Source organism: Schistocerca cancellata, chromosome 9 (assembly GCF_023864275.1).
Source record: "Schistocerca cancellata isolate TAMUIC-IGC-003103 chromosome 9, iqSchCanc2.1, whole genome shotgun sequence".
NCBI classification, from domain to species: domain Eukaryota; kingdom Metazoa; phylum Arthropoda; class Insecta; order Orthoptera; family Acrididae; genus Schistocerca; species Schistocerca cancellata.
The window spans coordinates 327,492,538-327,513,389 of record NC_064634.1 but is presented as its reverse complement, the minus strand read 5'-3'; the positions used below and the strand labels follow the sequence as shown (position 1 = coordinate 327,513,389).

The window sequence follows — 20,852 nt, the reverse complement described above, 5'->3', positions numbered from 1 at the left end:
TTTTTGAGCTCTTCTGTATTTTGGAAAGCAAATTTGCTGTGATCCTCTCAAGATTATGAGTCACTGGGACCTCCTGAGGATGGAAGAGTAGCTGCTGAAATATCATATAATCAGCATTACACCATATGGCTGATTACCCAGATGGCATTCATTCAAAGCCATTAACACTGGAAAAATCTAAAATTACTTATCAAAATGTGTGTTTACATAATAACTTATCTGCATTAATGTATGAAACAGTTATTTCACACTGAATGAAGTGTGGAATTTAATGTCATTAAATCCACAGAAAAGCAGAAAAGAGGAAAGGAAGATACTGCTGTTCCTTGATTCTTTATCTTCATCCTTACCTTCTGCTAGTGGCAAAATTAATAAAATTTATTTTTCTGTGTGCATTTCTATAGTGCCACAAATCACAGCTTTTAAAAACAATTACTCTGTTTTAACATCTGTGGAAAAACTAACACTGGTTTGTTAGCCATATTTCTCCCATTTACTGTGGCTATTCAAGTCACTGTCAGTAAACTTAATGCTATATTGCAGCTCAGCTACAAGCTTTTAAGTGTAATTATCATGCAAGAATATCAGTAATGCAGAAAAAGAAAAAAAAAATCACCATTTTAAAGATCGTTTTTTATTTGATTTTACATCACGAATTACACAAAGTTACTGTAATGGCAATTTTCGATATTTTTTCAAAGTTAACACTAAAAAAAGGCCCTATAAAATTAACAGTACTGCCATTACATTCCAGGTACTCTATACAGGTAATTCACTTAATGCCGTATGTTAACATGTGGCATATAAAATTTTATTGTCGAACTTTATTTTGTAGTCATTTTAAAACATATAGTGTACAATTTTTTCCCTACAAAAATAAATATTTTTTCTTCATTTAGCTCCTGAAAAAGAGAGGTTTAAATATAGGAAATTCCAATTTAACAGAGTAAAATTTTATTGTACTGATTCTACGTATTACATCACAGAGCAGCTTGTTAGATTGCACATATGGCAAATGTAAAACTGAAATTCTTAAAATATGTACCTCTTGGTAATACAAAAATTCTTTAGAACATTTGAAACAGTGAATCACTATTCTCCGTACTCATCTTCCACATACAGAGCAAAATCTGTAATTCTTACTCTGACAGTTTCTGTGGATCACATATAAATTACATTCATTCTACAAAAAATTGTATACAAGAAAGAAAAACTTACTCAAAATTGATGAATTCAAATGTTGTGTAAAGTGATAGAAATATAATAAAAGCACACAAAGTGCAGTTCCTAAAATATTAAGCCAAAACACAACTAGACGATGTTGAATGCCAATTGTACCAAATGACAGATATAAGGGTTTTTCTATTCTTAAGACAAGAGTGCTGGGTAGTACACAAGAAAACCAAGATGTCTCATAAGATAAAGGATTCTATAACAAAGGAGCAATGCAGCTGAGAATGGGAAGTTAGGAAGATCACAAGGTTAATTAGAAAAGAGAGTGAATGCTTAATAATAGTTTGTATGCTGAAAGTAGGGATACCAGGTACCCTTTCACCATCTTGTATTTTCACTTAATCAGCCATTTCGTTTAATTTTTTCTAAGTAACCTATGATCTCTAAACATTTGCTCCCTCTTCTGCTAAACTCTCATTAAATTCATACAACCTAGAATTGTATGCCACCTTGTGCACATCTCCCCAATTTAACATACTGTCATCTGTGAATATGTTTGGATTCTGGCCTTTTCGTGTCTGTATAGAATTACTCAAATTATTTTTTTCTTGAAAGTGTTACCATTCTGGCAATACTCATTATTTTGTCATGTATCTTATCTTACTTGCAACTGTTTACTTTCTGTCTACTATAAATTTGTCTAAATCAGAGTCAAAAGCTGCACATTTCTTTCAGTGTTTCTCACAATGCTCCCCTGTCCCCTTTCTTTATCTTTTTTAGTAATTCTACAACAAAAGAATCCAGTACCAAAATCAATTTGTGTGGGGTTAGACATAGGTGTGCCAGCCAAGTTACTCTCAGTTTTGTTGGCCCAATAGACCTCTATATTTAAGGGGGGAAAATTAATTTTTTAATACTTACGATGAACTTGCAGGGTAAAAAAGATGTTTTGAAGACATAACTATAGCGGAACTAAGTAAAATGATAGAAAATTTTAACTGTATTTGTTGCCTTTAAACACACTAGCAATCTTTACCTATGTGGATAACAGTATTTTACCATGCCCAACATTTGTCATCAATTAACCATATGCAAAATGTTTATCATCCTTCTTATTAAACATTGAGCAATAACTGCTAACAGCATCAATACTTATTGTATACATCTGATGTTCTTCCTGCCTTTATTTTGCTACTTCCAAAGCTAGTGGTCTTACACAATACACTGTTTCTCTCATTCAGCTGATATGCACCTTTTAAAGTATAGGTAATACAGTTTTTAATGTATGCACAACAAATAGCTTAAATGAAGATGCTGAAACATGGAGTAAAAAATCTGGATAGTTATATACACTTTTAATAATTTGCTTCTGCTGGTATGTGAGCACAAGAGCAATCATTTATTTTCTTCTTTCCAGAATTGAGCAAAAAATCTACATGCATCTTGCTGCAGTACATATTTTTCATAAAACTAAACTGCAATATGTCTTATTATTTTACTTGTAATGTCAGTGTTCAGAGATCAGTCATTGATACAAAGCTGTATACATGCACAAGGATCTCCACTCCTTTGAGCTTTACAGATAGTCATGGATAAAATAAGTTGAAGGAGGACTTCCAAATTGTTCACATTTTGAGCTCTCTGTGGAAAACACTGTTTTCACTGCATTCACAACAGTAACAAACACAATACACCATGGAAATTAAAGCCAGTTACAAGATGAACTGACATGTTAACAATAAAAAAATTGTTCAGGTGGCAGTTCGAGCTGCCATCAAACATCCATGTACTTCCAACTGCCATTGCAGGGCTGACATTATCATAGCCACTGTCCACTGTATGAAACAGAGTCTTAATATCATTCAAAATCACAAATCTTGAGCCACAAGCCTGCTTGCTGCAGATTAGTGATCCAAAACACCCTGCAGATTCTAATTTGTTGCACCATTTTCAGGTCCTGTGAGGAATGCAGGGTTCAGAGTTTCAAATGTTTTACCATTGCCATTTGCTGGATGCCCATTTGCAGCAATGTCCTTCTTCTGCTTCTCTGAAGGCTTCACATAGTGACTCGTACCTTCCAAGTGGAGTGTTTCCTGTCGCTTGCTAGAGCGCCACAAGCAGGCTGCAGCAATAAGCAGCAGAAGGGCTCCAAGAGCAATCAGACCAAATGAGATGGCTGATCTAGCAATAGGAGGAGCTGTGGCAGCAAGATTGAGCAGCTCAGTGACATCAGTTGGGAGTCCATCGACACCCTGTGGAAAATCAAACATCAGTTTGGATTGTCATAGGCTATTATGTCCTATCAGTGTCAATATGCTTTACAATCATAATGAAGTTTTCTAATTTATTATTTGCAAACTCTTAATTATTGGCAAATAATTAAAAAGAGAGTCTGAAATTTTAAAGGTGTTAATATCATGTACTGTTTCATTCACCTAAAATGTAATGTATGTGTTTCTCCTCAGTAGATATACCATTAAGCTGGCAAATTTATTAGAAATACTGAACAATGCAGAGGGGGAGGTTTAAGCTTCTGAATAGTATTAAAAGTTTACGTAGAACATGGAAAATATGTTCCTAGAATGCATTTGAATAATTGTTCATAATTAACATGAGCAGACTAGTCATCACATGGAATTCCAATATACTATTTTTGCATGTACATTGTGAGGTGCCAATTGGTTGGTTGGTTGGTTGGTTGGTTGGGGTTGAAGGGACCAAACAGCGAGGTCATTAGTTCCTTGTTTCAAATGTGGTCCATTCCAATAGTGTGACATCTCAGAAAAGTCAGAACGATAAAAGGGAAAAGGCTAAAAAATGTAAAATGACAGTCATGTTGTCAATGGTAAAAACAAAATGACATAAGTCAGCAAGAGAGCGAACCCAACGCTTTGCTAGAGGCAGGAAATAACCCACCTCTGAAGCAGCAGAGGCAAGACCACCTGCGGCTTAAAAGGTGCAACCGCTAGAATGTAGAAGTGCGTATGGGAAAAGGAGACTAACCAAAACTAAAAAATGATAAAAACAGAGTAAAAGGGAAGAAAAGGGGATCTCGGTCAGGGAGGGGAGTCAGGAAATTCCAAACACGGCTTACATTGGGAGATACCCCAACACTTACTGCCCTGCCCCAACACCAGAGAGAGATTAAAAACCACTTTCCCAGAGGAAACCAAGAACCAGATCGACCATCCAAGAATCATCAGCCAACATCAAAGGTAAAGTGTGGGGGAGTCTGTACTTAGCACGCAGAGGCAAAAGAAGGGGGGCATTCAGCGAAAATATGGGCTACTGACTGGAAGGCTCCACAACCACAAAGTGGGGGTGGCTCATCATGCAAAAGAAAACCATGGGTCAGCCTGGGATGGCCAATCCAGAGACGACACAGTGTGGTCGAGTCCTTTCGGGAGAGGTGAAAGGAAGAATGCCACAGGCCTGGTGTCAACTTAATCACGCAAAGTTTATTAGACAGGGAAGTAGCCTCCCAAGAGTTGGCCCATGATTGTGGGAAGTGGGATTTGATGTGAAGCCATAAATCTGCTGCAGGAGGGGTTACAGAAAACGTGGGGTGACTGCTCCCCCAGCCAAACGATCAGCAAGCTCATTACCCAGGATACCCACATGGCCAGGGACCCAAAGGAAGTCAACGGAACAAGCAGCATGATCAGTGAGATGCTCATGGATGGCAGAGACCAAGGGACGGCGTGAAAAACACTGGTCAATAGCCAGAAGGCCACTCATTGAGTCTGTACATAATAAAACACGGTTGTGTTCGGACAGTTTAATAAGGGTAAGGGCCTGGGAAATTGCCATCAGTTCCGCAGTAAACACCCCACATGTAGGTGGCAGCAGATGATTTTCCATTCCAACAGAGGACGTGAAGGCATATCCCACATGATCAGCAGATTTAGAGCCATCAGTGTAAAAAAACAACAGCATCCCAAAACTCCCATAAAATTTGGCGGAAAAAGGAACGGAACACCATCGGGGGGGTGGGGCGGGTTGGAGTCTTTCGGACCTCGGTGGAGATCCATCCGAATTCAAGGTTGAGGAACTAACCAAGGAGGGGTGGAGGGGAGGGAACAAGGAAGACAGGACAAAGAAGGAAGTTTAAAATCACGGCAAAGAAACGCAAGGCAGAGCCCAACTGGTAAACTCGCCAGAGGGCGGGAATCAGGTGGGCGACATCCATGGTCTCTGAACAGGATAGAATATGAAGGATGAGTGGGAGAGGAACGGACAGCGAGTGCATAAGACAGCAGAAGCAGGGACAACCGAACAGAAAGGGGAGGATCGCAGCTTCAACCAGGAGACTATCAACAGGGCTAGTAGGGGATATCACGATGGAGGACTGGATCCAGCATGTGTAGTGTGGAAGGAGCAGCTGAACCAGAAACTTGACAATCATAGTCCAAGCGAGACAATACTAGTGCATCATAAAGACAGAAGGAGATAGTGGTCTGCACCCCAAGATGAGTGGGCAAGGAAGCGAAGGACATTGAGTTTATGGAAACATCCTACCTTCAGAAGTCTGCTATGGGGCAGCCAAGTCAGCTTGTTGTCAAAAAGAAGACCCAGGAAATGAAACTGTGGAACCACAGGCAATTGTTGTGCATCAAGATAGAGCTCTGGATCAGGGTGGATCATAGTACGGCGACAGAAATGGACCACCCGCGATTTTAAAGGAGAGAATTGAAACCTGTGTGAGAGGGTCCATGCAGAGGCATGCCAGATAGCTCCCTGGAGCTGCCACTCTGCAGATGCCATCGAAGAGGAACTAACCCAAATGCAGAAATCATCCACATACAGGGCAGGGGCGACCAAAGGACCGACAGAAGCCACAAGTCCATCAATAGCAATGAGGAAAAAAAGTACACTCAAGACAGAACCCTGTGGGATGCCCGTCTCCTGGGTCCATGGAGAACTAAAAACAGTACCAACCCGAACCATGAATGACTGATGGAACAGGAACTGGCAGATAAAAATTGGGAGTGGGCCCCAAAGACCCCACTGATGAAGTGTAAGTAAGATGTGATGGCGCCAGGCTGTGTCATAGGCCTTGTGTAGATCAAAAAATACTGCAACCAAATGGTGGCGCTGGGAAAAAGCCTGCAGAAGTGCGGATTCCAAGTGAAGTAAATGATCAATTGGAGGCCGTCCCTCTTGGAAGCCACACTGGTAAGGGGACAATAGATCCTGAGATTCGAGGACCCAATTGAGCCGATGGGCTACCATCTGTTTAAGTAACTTGCAAACAACATTGGTCAGACTAATTGGCCAATAGCTTTCAACAAATAGGGGGTTCTTACTAGGCTTAAGGACAGGAACCACGATGCTATCCCTCCAGTGAGAAGGGAAGTCACCCTGGAGCCAAATACGGTTAAACACCCAGAGAAGATGTTGCCATTGTGGAGCACTGAGATGTTGAAGCAGTTAGTTATGAATGGAGTCTGGGCCAGGGACCATATCATGAGAAGAGGAAAGTGTGGAAAGAAATTCCCATTCAGTAAAAGTTTCGTTGTAAGATTCTGACTGACAAGGAGTAAAACATAAGGTGGAAGCTTTGGCCCGCTGTTTCCAGTGAAGGAAACCAGCTGGATAGGAGGCTGATGCTGACGCCATTGCAAAATGGGTTGCAAGATGTTCTGCAATAATCAACAGGTCTGTACAAAGGCCATCTGGGAGGTGAAGGCCTGGAAAGGTGGACTGCCGATGGCAACCTTGGAGAGAGCAAAGTGTAGCCCATACCCATGACATAGGAGCACTAGAACTGAGGGAAGAAACAAATTGTTCCCAACATATTCATTTGCACAGGGACTCCCCTCATGGAGTGGAAATCCACAGTCACCACAGAGAGGGGCCTGCGAACAGCGGGAAGACGTGTCCAACACGCAAGCACTTAAAACACCTCATAGGAGGTGGGATGTACGGCTTCACATCACATCAATAAACCATAATCTTTACTTTCTCAGGGAGGGTATCCCCTTCAAAGGCCAGGATAAAGGCACCAGTATCTATGCGATTGTCCTTTGGACCATTCTGAACACGCCGAACAAAGTGAACACCCCGCCGTCCGTGAACCATATTTAGAGACTAGTGGGGGGGGAGGGCGGGGGATAATAGACACAGGAATTGTGCCAAGCTGGGTACAGGCATGGAGGGCTGCAGATTGGGCAGCTGAAGCAGTTTTGATCAGCAATGAACCCGACCACATCTTGCTCACGGAGTCCACTTCACCAAACTTGTCTTCAATGTGTTCTACAAAGAATAAAGGTTTGGTATTGGTGAAAGTATCCCCATCAGTCCTGGTGAAAACCAGACAGTGGGTGAAAGGCTTTGCCCCTAACCGATGGGCCTGACCCTCTTCCCAGGGGTTAGCCATGGAAGGGAAGGCCAAAGGGGCAGGAGAAGCAGCAATAGAGTTCCACGCAGAGAGTCGGCCACAGAAGAACGACCAGAGTTCTGGACCCATATGCATTTCATTTGCATAGCGTCCGCCCTGATACCACCCACTCTGATCAGGGGCTCTCCTCAAGGTCGCCACCCAGCCACAGCAAGGGCTGTCTGGCACGGCGGAAATTGCCAGGAGTTCTGATGCTCCAGGATGACGAGCAACCACTCCAAGGCTTGCATGAGGAGGTCAAAGTTCAGGTATCAGAAGTGTGATCCCTGTGTGTTCAGGGGGCTCAACCAAAAGGGTACATAGCGAGTGAGGTACCAGTGATAAACACAATGAATACGAGTCTTAGTGACATTCAGCTGTGATCTTTGTGTGGAGAGTCCAGACTTGAGCCAACACTAACAGGGCCATGTTAAAATACCAAAGCCAAGTTTTATATGATGGGTGAACATAGCAGTAGGGATTATTTATATTCAGTGCCTTCTCTGTGAAATCAATAAATTTGTTGTTGAGTTGCTATTCAGATCTTATTTTCTACTCAGATCAATTGGCCTTTATAGAGTGTCTCTTATAGAGACAAGGACATGTAAATCTGTGAAAATAGATTATGCTCTTTCTGTAACAAACAGATGATCTAAAATTTTATTGGATACTGTGTCAGCATTTTTTAGGAAATACCACATGTAAGAATAATTTCTGGGTTTCTTTCAGTGAACTCTGCTATTGCTAGTAAGAAAATTATGCAGGTAGATTTAACTGCAGCAAATGCTCACTGTGATATGAGCAACATTGGCACAAGTTTTTAGGAATGTTTGTGTAAAAACAATGAATACTATTGAAAAAAAACCTTTTTCACACTGTATATGGCCAGTGGTAAATTAAGAATTCAATTGAAATGTCATTTGATAGCAGCTATCTGCATCATAATTATAAGGCCTGTGTCTTTGTGCCTCACAAACCATTTATCTTTTACAATAACTACCTACATTTTTAGGGTACATCATATTCCATTAATCACAATTTCATATTTCACACAAGTTGATTGTATTATAAAATACAAACTGAGACACCTGATATACTTACATCTTCAAACCACATGATGGGAAACAGTATGTCTGGGAATGTGGCAACTTGCTTGATGTCTGTCACTTGGCTGACCGCCAGATTTATCTGAATTCTGGCCCGTGCACGCAGCGAAACCCCAAGGTCCTGAAAGACAATGGGGCAGTGCTTAGAAAGTTGGTGATAAACCTTAAACAGGTTGTATTTTATTAATTTTGTGGTAATTAAAGCAAATTTAACATTTCCCTGAGCGGTATATGATCATTCACAATATGGCAATAAAAGTGTACTTACTGGTTGTACATCAAGGAAAAAACCATGTTTATCCTTTTCTGGCTTGCTTATGCCTTCAACAGCATCAAGAAACTTGGGATCAGCAAGGTAAAAATGTGGGAAAGACAACATGATTGGTGAATCTGAAAAGAACAGAACAGACAATAATTTAAGGAATTTGTTAATTAGCATGGGTTTACACTGTCAAATGTACATATTTTGTAAACATAATTTGGCATTCTCTCTCATCATCATTTTACTCTAGACAAAAAAAATTAAACCTGCATAGTGGTATCTTTCCCTATATAATTACAAAGGCAAACAGTTTTGTAGTTTGCCTTCAAGTAAGCTCACTGTTTTCCATTCACAAAGTACAATAAGAAAAATCAAAACTTTTAAGAAAAACAGAAAATCTTGTAATGTATCAGTATTAACAACAGACAAGCAAAGTTGGCATGATTTTAGAGATGAAGCAACCTAACATTATAAGAGAAGGTATCCAAAAAATCTACAATTTTGACAACCTGGGATAGATGATTGTCCACCTCCCTAGCCATGCAGTCAGCATGTCTGAGTACCACATGCAGGACTCTAGTTCAATTCCTGCAATGCCAAGGAATTTTCCTTGTTGTGGAGACTAGAGTGAGGTATAGTCAACTAGGCCAGTTGTGGATCTGTATGAATGAGAAATAGCAGCTCCAAGGTTCAGAAAGCTGACAACAGTTGGGCCGTGGCGGGGGGGGGTGGGGTGGGGGGGGGGGGGGGGGGGTTGACTACATGCCCCTCCACACCATATCTCCAGGCCATTCACAGAAGATGACTTGGCAGGTGGGCAGCATTGTATAGTTTTCATTCATTTTTGTTCTCTCAGGATCTAAGTGGGGAGTTTAGTTTAGGAGGTGAATACTGTATTTACTCGAATCTAAGCCGCACTCGAATCTAAGCCGCACCTGAAAAATGAGACTCAAAATAAAGGAAAAAAAAATTTCCCGAATCTAAGCCGCACCTGAAATTTGAGACTCAAAATAAAGGAAAAAAAAAAATTTCCCGAGTCTAAGCCGCACCTGAAATTTGAGATTCGAAATTCAAGGGGAGAGAAAAGTTTTAGGCCGCATTTTAATATGAGACACAATTTACGTCAAATGAATGACGATACAGCTACAGTAGTTTGGTTCGAGTCGTAAGCTCAGCAGTTAACCTTTACCAGGTAGCCATTGCTATGCGTCAGGCGTTCCATCTGTATTTATACGGGTATCCTTCCTTTTTCACGTGCTTTGTCTGGTTTGAATCGATTGCTTATTTTGCTTTGATCTGATAAGTGCCGTTTTCTTTGTTATAGGTGTTTGCATCACTCTTAAGCTGAAAATGCATTACTGCACTGTGTCATGCATTGTTTGTCGCATTCTGATAGTGCGTGTTTACGGCCTGTCGCGGCTCGCGGCATGGCTTGCTTTTGTGCGCGCTACCGCCGCGTACAACTAAAAGAAAAAAAAAAAAAAGAGAGGAATCGTCTCATTAGTGAAACAATGGCAAGAGACTGCTATTTGTTGTTACTTACACTGCTGCTTTCTTTGATAATGATCAACAAGAACCAAATAATATATTGCGTATGATAGAACATGTTCTGAAAGAGAGAGAGGCGAAAATTTTTCTCCGTTTGAAAATCTTTGCGGCCGCTTCTTTATTACATCAAATTCTGCACAGAAATTAGAGTCATCTTAGATTTAAAAATCTAGTCACTTGCCGTGCTTCATTTCTGACTGTATCACTATTAGGCATAAGAATAATACGAATATAAACATGACGCGATACGTATATCCTTCCGCGTTTGCTGTTGTCTCTCTTTAGTTTCATAGTTTATTAGGCAGACAGGATTTAAATGAGATAGCAGCAAACACGAAAGAATACATGGCAAAATGTTTATAATCTTATTATTCTTATGGTGAAGAGAATACTGTATGTGATTCAAATTTCATCAGGTTCCTATTAGCAACCATCTCTTCTCACAGATAGGAAAAAATTCAGAACGTAGAGTTGGCCATATTGACAAACATCCCAAACAGTCTTGCCAGTCAGATTTTCATAGCACACTGAAACTGTGTTACATTCGAAGATGAACAATATGGAATTTGTATTTACTTCGTTGGATAATGAATGAAAATGCAGTGGTTGAAACTCGTGGCGGAAAAAAAAGCCCGTCTTCCACTTTTTTTTTAAAATTTATTTACTGACGCAGAGGTTTTGGCGCCAGTATTTATCTTTGTGCCTACAAAGCATGCCTGCGTAGCGATACCTATATTCGACGGCAGAAGTTAGTTGTGGCAGCACGTACCAACATTTTTCATAACTTCCGCTTGCTTTGCACTCTATTCTAAGCTGCAGGCGGTTTTTTGGATTACTAAAACTGGAAAAAAAGTGCGGCTTAGATTTGAGTAAATACGGGTAGTACACCTCCATCCAGCAGGCTGCTCTGTTGTGCTACTGAGGTGAATGAATGAAATTATAGGTGTACTCGGATGACCTACAAATGAAACATTAAGTAATACACATTACAATTCTTGATAAGTGAATCTTCACATTACTTTGTAGTACATTCACACATTTTAGATTCCATGTTACCTCTGTTTAAGAGTAAAATATGATATTTTTATCTGTTTCTTTGATTAAAAGCTAATTAAATACTCATGAAAGTGTTAACAATTAGGATAACTCTTCATCAGACTTGGCATTATCTGTGTTTGTCATGTGGACAGGAATTTTATTGGCAACAAAAAAGATCATATTTTTAATGAATGCAGAAATATCTAAATAATTCTTGACAGGTATGACATAACTACATTAACTTTTTTGCACTTACATTCATTTTTTTGAACAGAAAAGTACATACCATACTGGCACAAGCTAACATTGAACAAGCCATGTGGAGTACAGGGTGGTCCTCCCGGGCAGAAGCATTCATTTTCAGGGTTCTGTGCAACTTCTGCAAAGACATCCTGTGGAGGGGTAAAGCGGTAACCCATCACTCCACCATTTGTTTCCACTTCCTTTTCAAATCTGTGAATAATTAAACTTTTTATAAACAAATTTACAGCTCTGAAACATGCCTAATTTTCCTTTTCTTTACATAACACAATTTACAAAGTTGAAATCACTCATTTAAAATTGGAATAATAAACTTAAATGACATACAGCTTTTGGCTGCCACTTCTGTTATCTCAGATCAAATATAGTAAAATGAAGCTTACCAAGTGAATTATTGGCTTATTTATGGGACCTAAATTTCATGTGGAGATTCTTTTGACAATAATGGAAATTGCAATATCATATTGGTAGATATGAGAAAAGGTAATCATGTGTACCTGATTGATGGTTGGTTGATTGGTTGGTTTGTTTGGGGGAGGGGACCAAACAGTGAGGTCATCAGTCCCATCAGATGAGGGAAAGATGGGGAAGGAATTCAGCTGTGCCCTTTCAAATGAACCATCCTGGCATTTGCCTGAAGTGATTAGGGAAATCACAGAAAACCCTAAATCATGATAGCTGGATGTAGGTTTTGACCATTGTCCTCCCAAAAGTGAGTGATTGATATGTAACAAGCTGATAACATTTTAGAGGAAGCCATTAATGTTAACGAATATTGACACTGAAATGACTAATAATTAATAATATTTCAATAAAATGCGGAAAAACCACAACAAATTGCTGATCTTCAATGTTTATGATATCAGCTTTTCATGTGAACAAATTCAATGAATGCAGTGTCACAAATTACAACATGTATCGGTTTGGTCTCCAAACCCAACAACATGGTGCACCCGTAACGTGGTATTGACAATTTCTCGCAGCATATCCAGTAGAATCAGGGTGATATGTCATTCTATGCTGTCCTTCAGACCAAGGAAAGTCTGGATACATTCCTGATATACATCATCTTTCAGATATCCCTATAACCAGAAGTCACATGGATTTAGGTCAGGGGATCTGGAAGGCCACCTATGTTTAAATTGCTTAGAGATGATGCAGTCAAAACCAAAGGTTCCTTGAAGCAAATCTTTCACCTGGCAAGTGATATGTTGTCACTGCATCTTGCATGAAAATAGTAGTGCAGTCATGTGTAAGCAGTTATGAGCATTCACAGCATCATGCAGAGTAAAATGTGACTCATCCATCCAAAGAATATTCCCCAGCTACATATCATCCATTTACATGTGTGTCAAAAAATTTAGGGCAATTCATGGCATTGCAGCCTATCTTGGGGCTTATTTGGTGCCCATTCTGAATCTTGCAAGGATGCCAATGTAAAGTGTGCCACAAAATCTTTTGAACTGTTGACCAGAGGCCAGAGAATTCTCATGACACAGCTCAAGCACTGGCTGCTGAGTTTAAGGCATGTGCTGCACAATTGGTTATCAACAATTGCCATTTTGGACATTCCATGTCAAGTGGTCTAATTTTTTTAAAGTACCCTGCTTGACCATCTTGTATTTTGCTGAAATTTTGTATGTAGAGTACAACATGTCTCACATGAACTTTGGTTAAGTTTTAGATTCTCCAGCGGAATACTTGTTGAGCTTGTAACGGAACATATTAAAGGCTTTACTGTACCGAAGTATGCGATACCCTCCAAATTTAACCAGTTTAACGAGTATTTATAATTATAGAAAAGTAATTGTGTATGTTAACAATGATTGCATAACATGTCTCCATAAACAGTCAACCCATTAAATTATACTGAATAACTGACCCACACAAAAGTTTATATCACTTGATCACTGATACAGCAAATGTCATCATGTAAAAACATCTTAAATAATTAATATGAAGTACGAAAAATAGTGGCCAACTTTGGTATTTTAGATCTCCTTAAATAAAAATTACCCAGTGAAACCTATTTGTTCACTAGGAGCGGTTTCACTCAGTATTCACGAAATCAATCCTATTTTAGACAAAAACCAATGTAATTTTTAATAATTCATGTTATTTACTTATTTATGCAAATTAGAGAAGTCAATTGACAAACTTCTAAAAAACGGCCTTTTTGTAACAAAGAATTATTCTGTCAAGTCAACAAATCTGTCTGTCATTTTAATAACATGTTAAATTATGTCACTCGATGCAAATTAATAACTTTTCTGCACAAATTATGATAACAGATGTACATGTGACTTATAAACTATATCTCTTTTTAGTAGTTCTTTGACAATGTTATAAATACAAGCAGCAAGAAGGGTCGGGAGGCAGTCGGAATGTCACTTTGGTAAAGTGTGTTTGTGTGTTATTGTTTGAGGTGGATAAACAATGCAAAGAACATGTAAAGGAAGTATTACTTTGTGTTGTGTCATGGTCTTTGGTGGACAGTGGAATTAAGATGGCCACCAGAGTAATAAATATTTGAAGTTTACATATTTGTTGGTTTCGCTCGTTCTTTGTCATCAAAAGCACATAAAAAACACAGGACCTCATGTTTTTAACCCTAGACAACCAGATTTAGAGCCAGCATCAGCATCGAGAGACAGCAGCGATCCAGCAAGTAGCAGCGATTACCACAACACAATGCATTTTAATGGCGCCAACCTAACATCAAGTGCTAACAAGCTCCGTAAATGGGAGTGAAATAGTGCGATTATAGCAATTAGCTATATCTACGACTAGGCGACCATTACAAGCTACAGTTGTTTCCTTTGAGATCTACTATCTCTCTTGGTATTTATTTAAAAATGTGAAACTTAGCTAACTTCTACAACTTTTTGCACTTGATTTAATGGCAAAAATAATTATTATTTCTGTGTGTGCCATGAGTAGATAAATTGTGTCGGGTTAGCCTAAAAAGTTTGCGTTCTAAAGAAATTAAAAGTTCAGAGTTACATACAGCTCCTTAAATAATTAGTAATAGATGTCAGATTTGAAGATATAAATCTACAAGTTGTTCTTTTAAAATCTATAATTTTTGTTACTTCACTAATTTAGTGTAAAGTTGGCTACTTTTGCAAAAAGACTAAAAATAGAGTTTTTCAATCCCATGTTGCACAGAAGTATCTTTTAGAAACATTTCAAAACCACTCATTAGAAACAGCACGTTTTGAACATCCTATAAAAGTGGATTAGATTGACTAACACTGGTATACAATGTCAAAAAAAGCGGGCTAAATATGGACAAGTTGCAGAACTTGCGCAAGCACATTACCCATTTTTTTGACACTGTGCCACCATGTTTGTTTATAGATCCCTATTATTTTGATCCCAAGTGTTCTGTGGAGTATTGTTTTATCTGTTGCATTTTTTGGTGATGGTCTACATCATTCTGGGAATCCATTGCAAATTGGAAACACGTACAATGCCGCATGTAACCTAGTATATAGATTTTCAGATTCACATTAGTATTAATTTGCTAATTAGCTTAATTTGAACTGGACATCAATGAATCAATTGGTAATGATTATCCTGTAGCCAGATACACTGCTGGGTGCAAATTGTCATCAAAATGCCACCACAGCTCATTTTATTCAAACAAACCCAGATAGCACTCAAGCTTATTTCAAGGTGGATATTGAGTTTAGGTTCAGTTGAAAATTCAAGATTGAAAAATCAACCTGTTACACAGTTTACATCAAGCTGTAAAAATTTAGCTTGAATTAAAATAATTTTCCCAAGCTTGAAATAAACTGTAATTTCCCTGGAAGGCGGTACAGCAGATGCGCATGCAGCATAGCTTCCATAGATGTCCACGGGAAGCGCCACAAGCGTTTATAAGCCTTGCACTGACTCTGCTAGGTTTACGGCCATTTTACCTTTGTGACACGCGTTAATGATTGTTGACTGTTGTGAAGTTTGTTTTATACTGGAAAATAGTTCGGGAAGTGTGTGGCATCTCGTGCCTTACTGCTACACCGGGTCTGAAGAGGATATATAGTGTATTACAGGTATGTTGGTGCATTTTTCTCTAGTGGTACATTAATATTACAAATGTTAAATATTATTATGTAATATAAAGAAATATCATATTCTTTTACGTAGAAAAACTGAGCCTGGATGAAAGTGAAATGGATTACCAGCTAAGAATACATATTACAAGTTGTTCAGCAAAAAGAGATCATTTTAAACTAGCTTTCTAGTACGTGGCACCAATAAATTAAAACTTAATGTTATTTTTAAAATCTCGCCTTTTTATATATATCGCCCTATTACATTTGTTTACTTGTAAGTACTCACTTGTGTCACACCATGAATGAATAATCATGAAGTGCGAAAAGTTTCTTTGTGAATACAAATAGTAATGACAGGGTGAACGGGAAAAAGTACATCAAACCAGTCACTACATAGGTGTCAGTCTTTTATATTTACATAGCTTTGACTGCTCTTCAATTGCGGTAATATGAAATTTCTTCCCGTTAGTATGACACTCTTGCACAAAGTAAACATGCTCAAAAAATTCAAGTCAAAGAAGTCTTAAAGTTGGGGCAACAGTAAAATCAGAGTTGCAGTCTGTTATTGTGCCATCAATCTTGAGAGATTTTGTTGAAGCTGTTAATTCTTTCTGTGGTGATGGACACAAAATTTCTTGCGACTCATGCTTGGCAAAAGATAAGCATATTCATAATAAGCATAACATTACTTTTCATATTTAAGTTGATCAATTTCAACTTTTTACATTTGTTATGTTTAGGTGTGGCTAACATTTTCTTTTCCCTGTTACAGGATCATTATACCAGCAGAAGTCAGCGAAATTTGATCCTGCTCTGGTCTGTGTGCTGAGGCCAGAGGGGCGTCAGAATAATTAAATTTTGAAATAAAACAATTTTAAACACTTTGAAAATAAAAAATTTTAAACATAAATGTCTTGATAATTTTTTCACACCATTTCCATTCTGATATTTATTTAATTAATTTGGTTCAATAAATTCAGATTTATAATTATATAGCTTAAAACAAGCTGTAAATACCAGGCTGTATTCCACGTGTGTAGATACAGCTGGAGCCAAACTTGATAAGTCAAGCTTGAAATATAGCTTGAACTCTGCCAACTTTGATGTTTGTTTCATGCTTGAATCCAACTAACAGGCCTGAATATTCCAGCTTTGATCAAGCTTATATACTTGAAATTTACATCTGGAAACAAGTTTGAAACCGGGTTACTGTGCTATCTGAGAAATTGGGCTCATTTCTCTTAGCAGCTTACCAGAAAATGAAAAATATCTTATTATTTGATGATCAAAAGTTAAGCTTAAGAACAACAACCAGTTCTGCTTGCATCACTAAGTGAAGTACCTCCACAAATATGAAATGAGCCAAAAGTCATGCTGCAATCCATTTGAAAAGCAGAATTGCTTTGACAAAGGCGGTTTGTTAGACGTTACTTTAGCAATGTCCAAGGAATTGAATAAAGTAACCAAAAGCAACATCAACTTTATTTTCTGATGATTTTGATTCCAGTGCTTCAGACCATTTGGATGAAAGGTTGACTTGTTTTAGCCACTTCTACACTGAAAATATGAAAAATAAGCAGCAGAGACATAGCTGGATACATGAAACAAAAGATTGAATGTGAGCAAAATACAGTAGCAGAAAAAATAATGTATCTCTGGAATGGCTGAAGACATTGCACAATCTAATCACTCTGCTAAATGAAGTTTGTGTAATGATTACACTGAGCTTATCAAAGAAATGAAAGCAAAAATTGAAGTATCCAGTAGATCAACAGAACTTCAGTTATTGACTATGGCCCCAAAATGTTGCTCAATAAAGGGAACTAGTTTGGTATTTCTGAACACAAAACAGCCTGGAAAGTTACAGCAGAAAAGCTATTGGTGCATTACTTAATGCAAAGATTGACAAACCATTGTCAAAGAAAGTCATTGGTAGATTCAATAGTTTCAATGAAGACAACGAATACAGCAGGATGTGCCCTAGCAAAGAGGACTGTGTTTTAGTTCGACTTGGTGGTATTAAAATATAAAAACAGAAGCAGTTGCTACTATGCCATCTTGAAGAACTTAACATGGCCTATCACAATAAATATGGTGCTGAAATTTGTTTCTCCAAATTCTGCAACCCCAGGCCAAAGTGGTGTGTAGCTGTTGGTGCTTCAGGCATTCATTCCATCCATGAGTGCACAATACATCAGAATGTTAAGCTCATGCTGGAAATTGCTAATGTTGTGTAGAAAAGGCTGACAGAAAAGGTAGTGTGTGATCTGAGTGCCAAGGAATGTATATTGTCAAAGCTACCCTGGTGAAGATGCAGTTAAACTTTTCTTGGAAGAAATATTCCACGACAGGGATGCGGAAGAATTTATTGAATTCAAACAGTGGGTTCACACTGACTGTGAAACACTAGAAACAACTGTCTCTATAGTGGAGAACCTTATGGAAAAACCCTGAAAGACCAAAATATACTACTCCAGTGATGTCTCAGCAGCATAATATAAAAACTACAAGAACTTTGTGAATTTAAGCAACTGTAGAAGTGATTTCAACGTTGAGGCTGAAAGGAACTTCTTTGATACAAGCCATGGGAAATTTATCCTAGGATAAGATGCCTAATCATTGGCATGGGAACCAGGCAGACACCTACTTAAGGCTTTGGAACCACGAGTAAGAAACCTAATTACAGACCTGGGAACCTGGACTAAGAAACCCACTGTACTGGTATGTAGGAAAAGCCAAGGATAACTGCTGTAAGCTCCCGCAAAAAGATGTATTTTGCTTTGCTGGAAGGCAAGAACAAATGATAAAGACCTCATTCAATTTTTTTCACCTTATGTCTTGAGTTCTCATGGAGAGAGGACATGTTTAGATATGAGATGCATGTAGTAGTTTTCACGGTATCTGAATAATAATTTCTCTCAGTGCAAAAATATTAGGCCTTTTTATTTTCTTCCATGTACCATGGAATGGTCATGTCACACCTGTTGCGTGCAAATGAGGAGGAAGTCTGATGAAAATGAAAATTACATTACCTGGCATCTGAAGATGAAGCACCTAACAGGAGTGTGCAGATCCTGACTACATTAAAGTAAGTTTTCATTAAAGCGGACTCAAAGGAGACATAGTATAAAAATCCAAAATTTGGGCATTAATTGAAAATAATTGATTTCTATTAATCCCTTTATTTATACACCCTTTCTTATTATTGCTACTTATGTTTATACATATATAAATTTGCACACCACCTGTGGCTGGTATTGCATGGCTATCAGATGTGACCCCTTATGGCAATAGGGTTCCCAGTTCAAGTTCTCAAATTGGTAGTGACAATATCACCATAGACCAATGCAATAGAGTACTGATAATTTCTCAATAACAAAAGCATTAAAAGAAGTCTGTAAAAAAGAAAAGTCAGAATTTGAGTATTAAAATAAAAACTGTTGTATGGAAATGCTCTCTTTTCTTAGGGCACTGTATGCTAGTGTTATTTCATCAAATCTACTTTTCTAGGAGGTTCAAAACTACTCTATATAATGAGAGTAGTTTTAAAATGTTTTCTAGAAGACACTTTGGTGCAACATGGGATAGAAAGTACCCAATTTTTAGCTTTTTACAAAATCATCAACTTTACACTGAATTTGTATAGTAACAGGAAGAGCTAGCGACATCAGATTAAAAATTTTAAAAGAAAAACTTTTAAACATGCTATGCATCAAATTTGACATCTAGTACTTAATTATTTAAGGAGCTATGTAACTTTGAACTTTTTAATTTTTTTAGAGTGCTAATTTTTTAGGCTGTCTTTGATACAGTTTATCTCCTTATGGTGCACACAGAAATAATAATTATTATTATTACAATTAAACAGAGAGCAAAAAGTTGTACAAGCAAGCTAAGTTTAATTTTTTTTAATATACCAAGAGACATATTAGGTCTCAAAATTGGTGAAAGCTCACTGTGTTTAACCAAAGTTCCTTTGAGACGTGTGGTACTCTACATACAAAATTTCAGCAAAATCCAAGATGGTCAAACAGGGAGTCCTAGACCACTTGACACGGAATGACTCATTGGTCTCCCTGCTGCACCACCTAATTCATCTGTTTCTTCAGATTTCTTGACCATATTCTTTAGCCCACTTATTGACATGTGGCCTCCTCACAGCTGTTTCTGATAATATTCCCACAGTGCAGCATTGCTATTACTGATGTTCTGATAAAATAACTTTACTGTCAGTGCATGGTCTTCCTTCTCAGTAGTCATTTTGTTTCATATGGAAAACTTCAACCTTCATAACCCTTTATACCAACAGTCACTTCAGACACATAGCATAAAAACATAAAACAGGAAAAATTTCACATTCAGACTGCTTACAGTGCCACATTTTACTTTGTGGCAGAAAGTGGATCTATTTATTTTATTTTTTTCAGCATACTCCGCATGCCCACAAATTAAAGAACATATGATGGTTCAGCATACTACGGTGTATACAACCTGCATTGCAGCACCCTGAGCATCATCAGTTTCATTATAGCCACTGGTTAAGTTGCTAAATGTATCTGCCTGTCTCTCTCCCTTACAGGGGTCATTCAAAGAAAGATGTGAAAATTTGTCACACTAAGGAAACATGGCACAACATTAGTGAAAATTAAGCAGTTGGTAACTGATGTGTGGACTGCCATTAACAATTTGCATTACATGGTCCTATCTAAAATTCTGTGTATACAATCTCAGCTACACTAAAGTGGCATAATATTTCCCTTTTGGTATTAATGCTTTTCCTGGCAATTCTTTCATGCAGTGTTATGATCTAGGTATTATGTTCTAATAGCAGATGTGTGTGCTAAGGAATCTCATTTAAACTGCCTTTGCAATATTTTCTGTCTGAATTAACTTCAGTTTTTCCTACATCTACATCTGTATCAATATCCTGCAAGCCACCTTACGGTATGTGACTGAGGGTAAATCTGGTACCACTAACTGATACCCCTTCCCTGTTCCACTCTCAAATAGCACATGGGTAGAAT

At 38.2% G+C, this 20,852-nt stretch overlaps 1 protein-coding gene across 2 annotated transcripts in view; it reads right to left on the bottom strand.

The window, feature by feature from the left end:
* Window positions 1-906: 906 nt before the first annotated feature.
* The window catches only part of LOC126100167 (lysosome membrane protein 2), a 706,001-nt gene continuing 686,055 nt past the window's right edge, over window positions 907-20,852 (bottom strand). For both annotated transcript variants that reach the window (XM_049910714.1, XM_049910713.1), the window contains 4 exons: window positions 11,793-11,959; window positions 8,927-9,048; window positions 8,654-8,779; window positions 907-3,425 (listed from right to left, as the gene is read on the bottom strand). In XM_049910714.1, coding sequence (XP_049766671.1) covers window positions 3,105-3,425; window positions 8,654-8,779; window positions 8,927-9,048; window positions 11,793-11,959 — 736 coding nt within the window. In that variant the 3' untranslated portion in view covers window positions 907-3,104. The remainder of the gene's footprint in view (window positions 3,426-8,653; window positions 8,780-8,926; window positions 9,049-11,792; window positions 11,960-20,852) is intronic.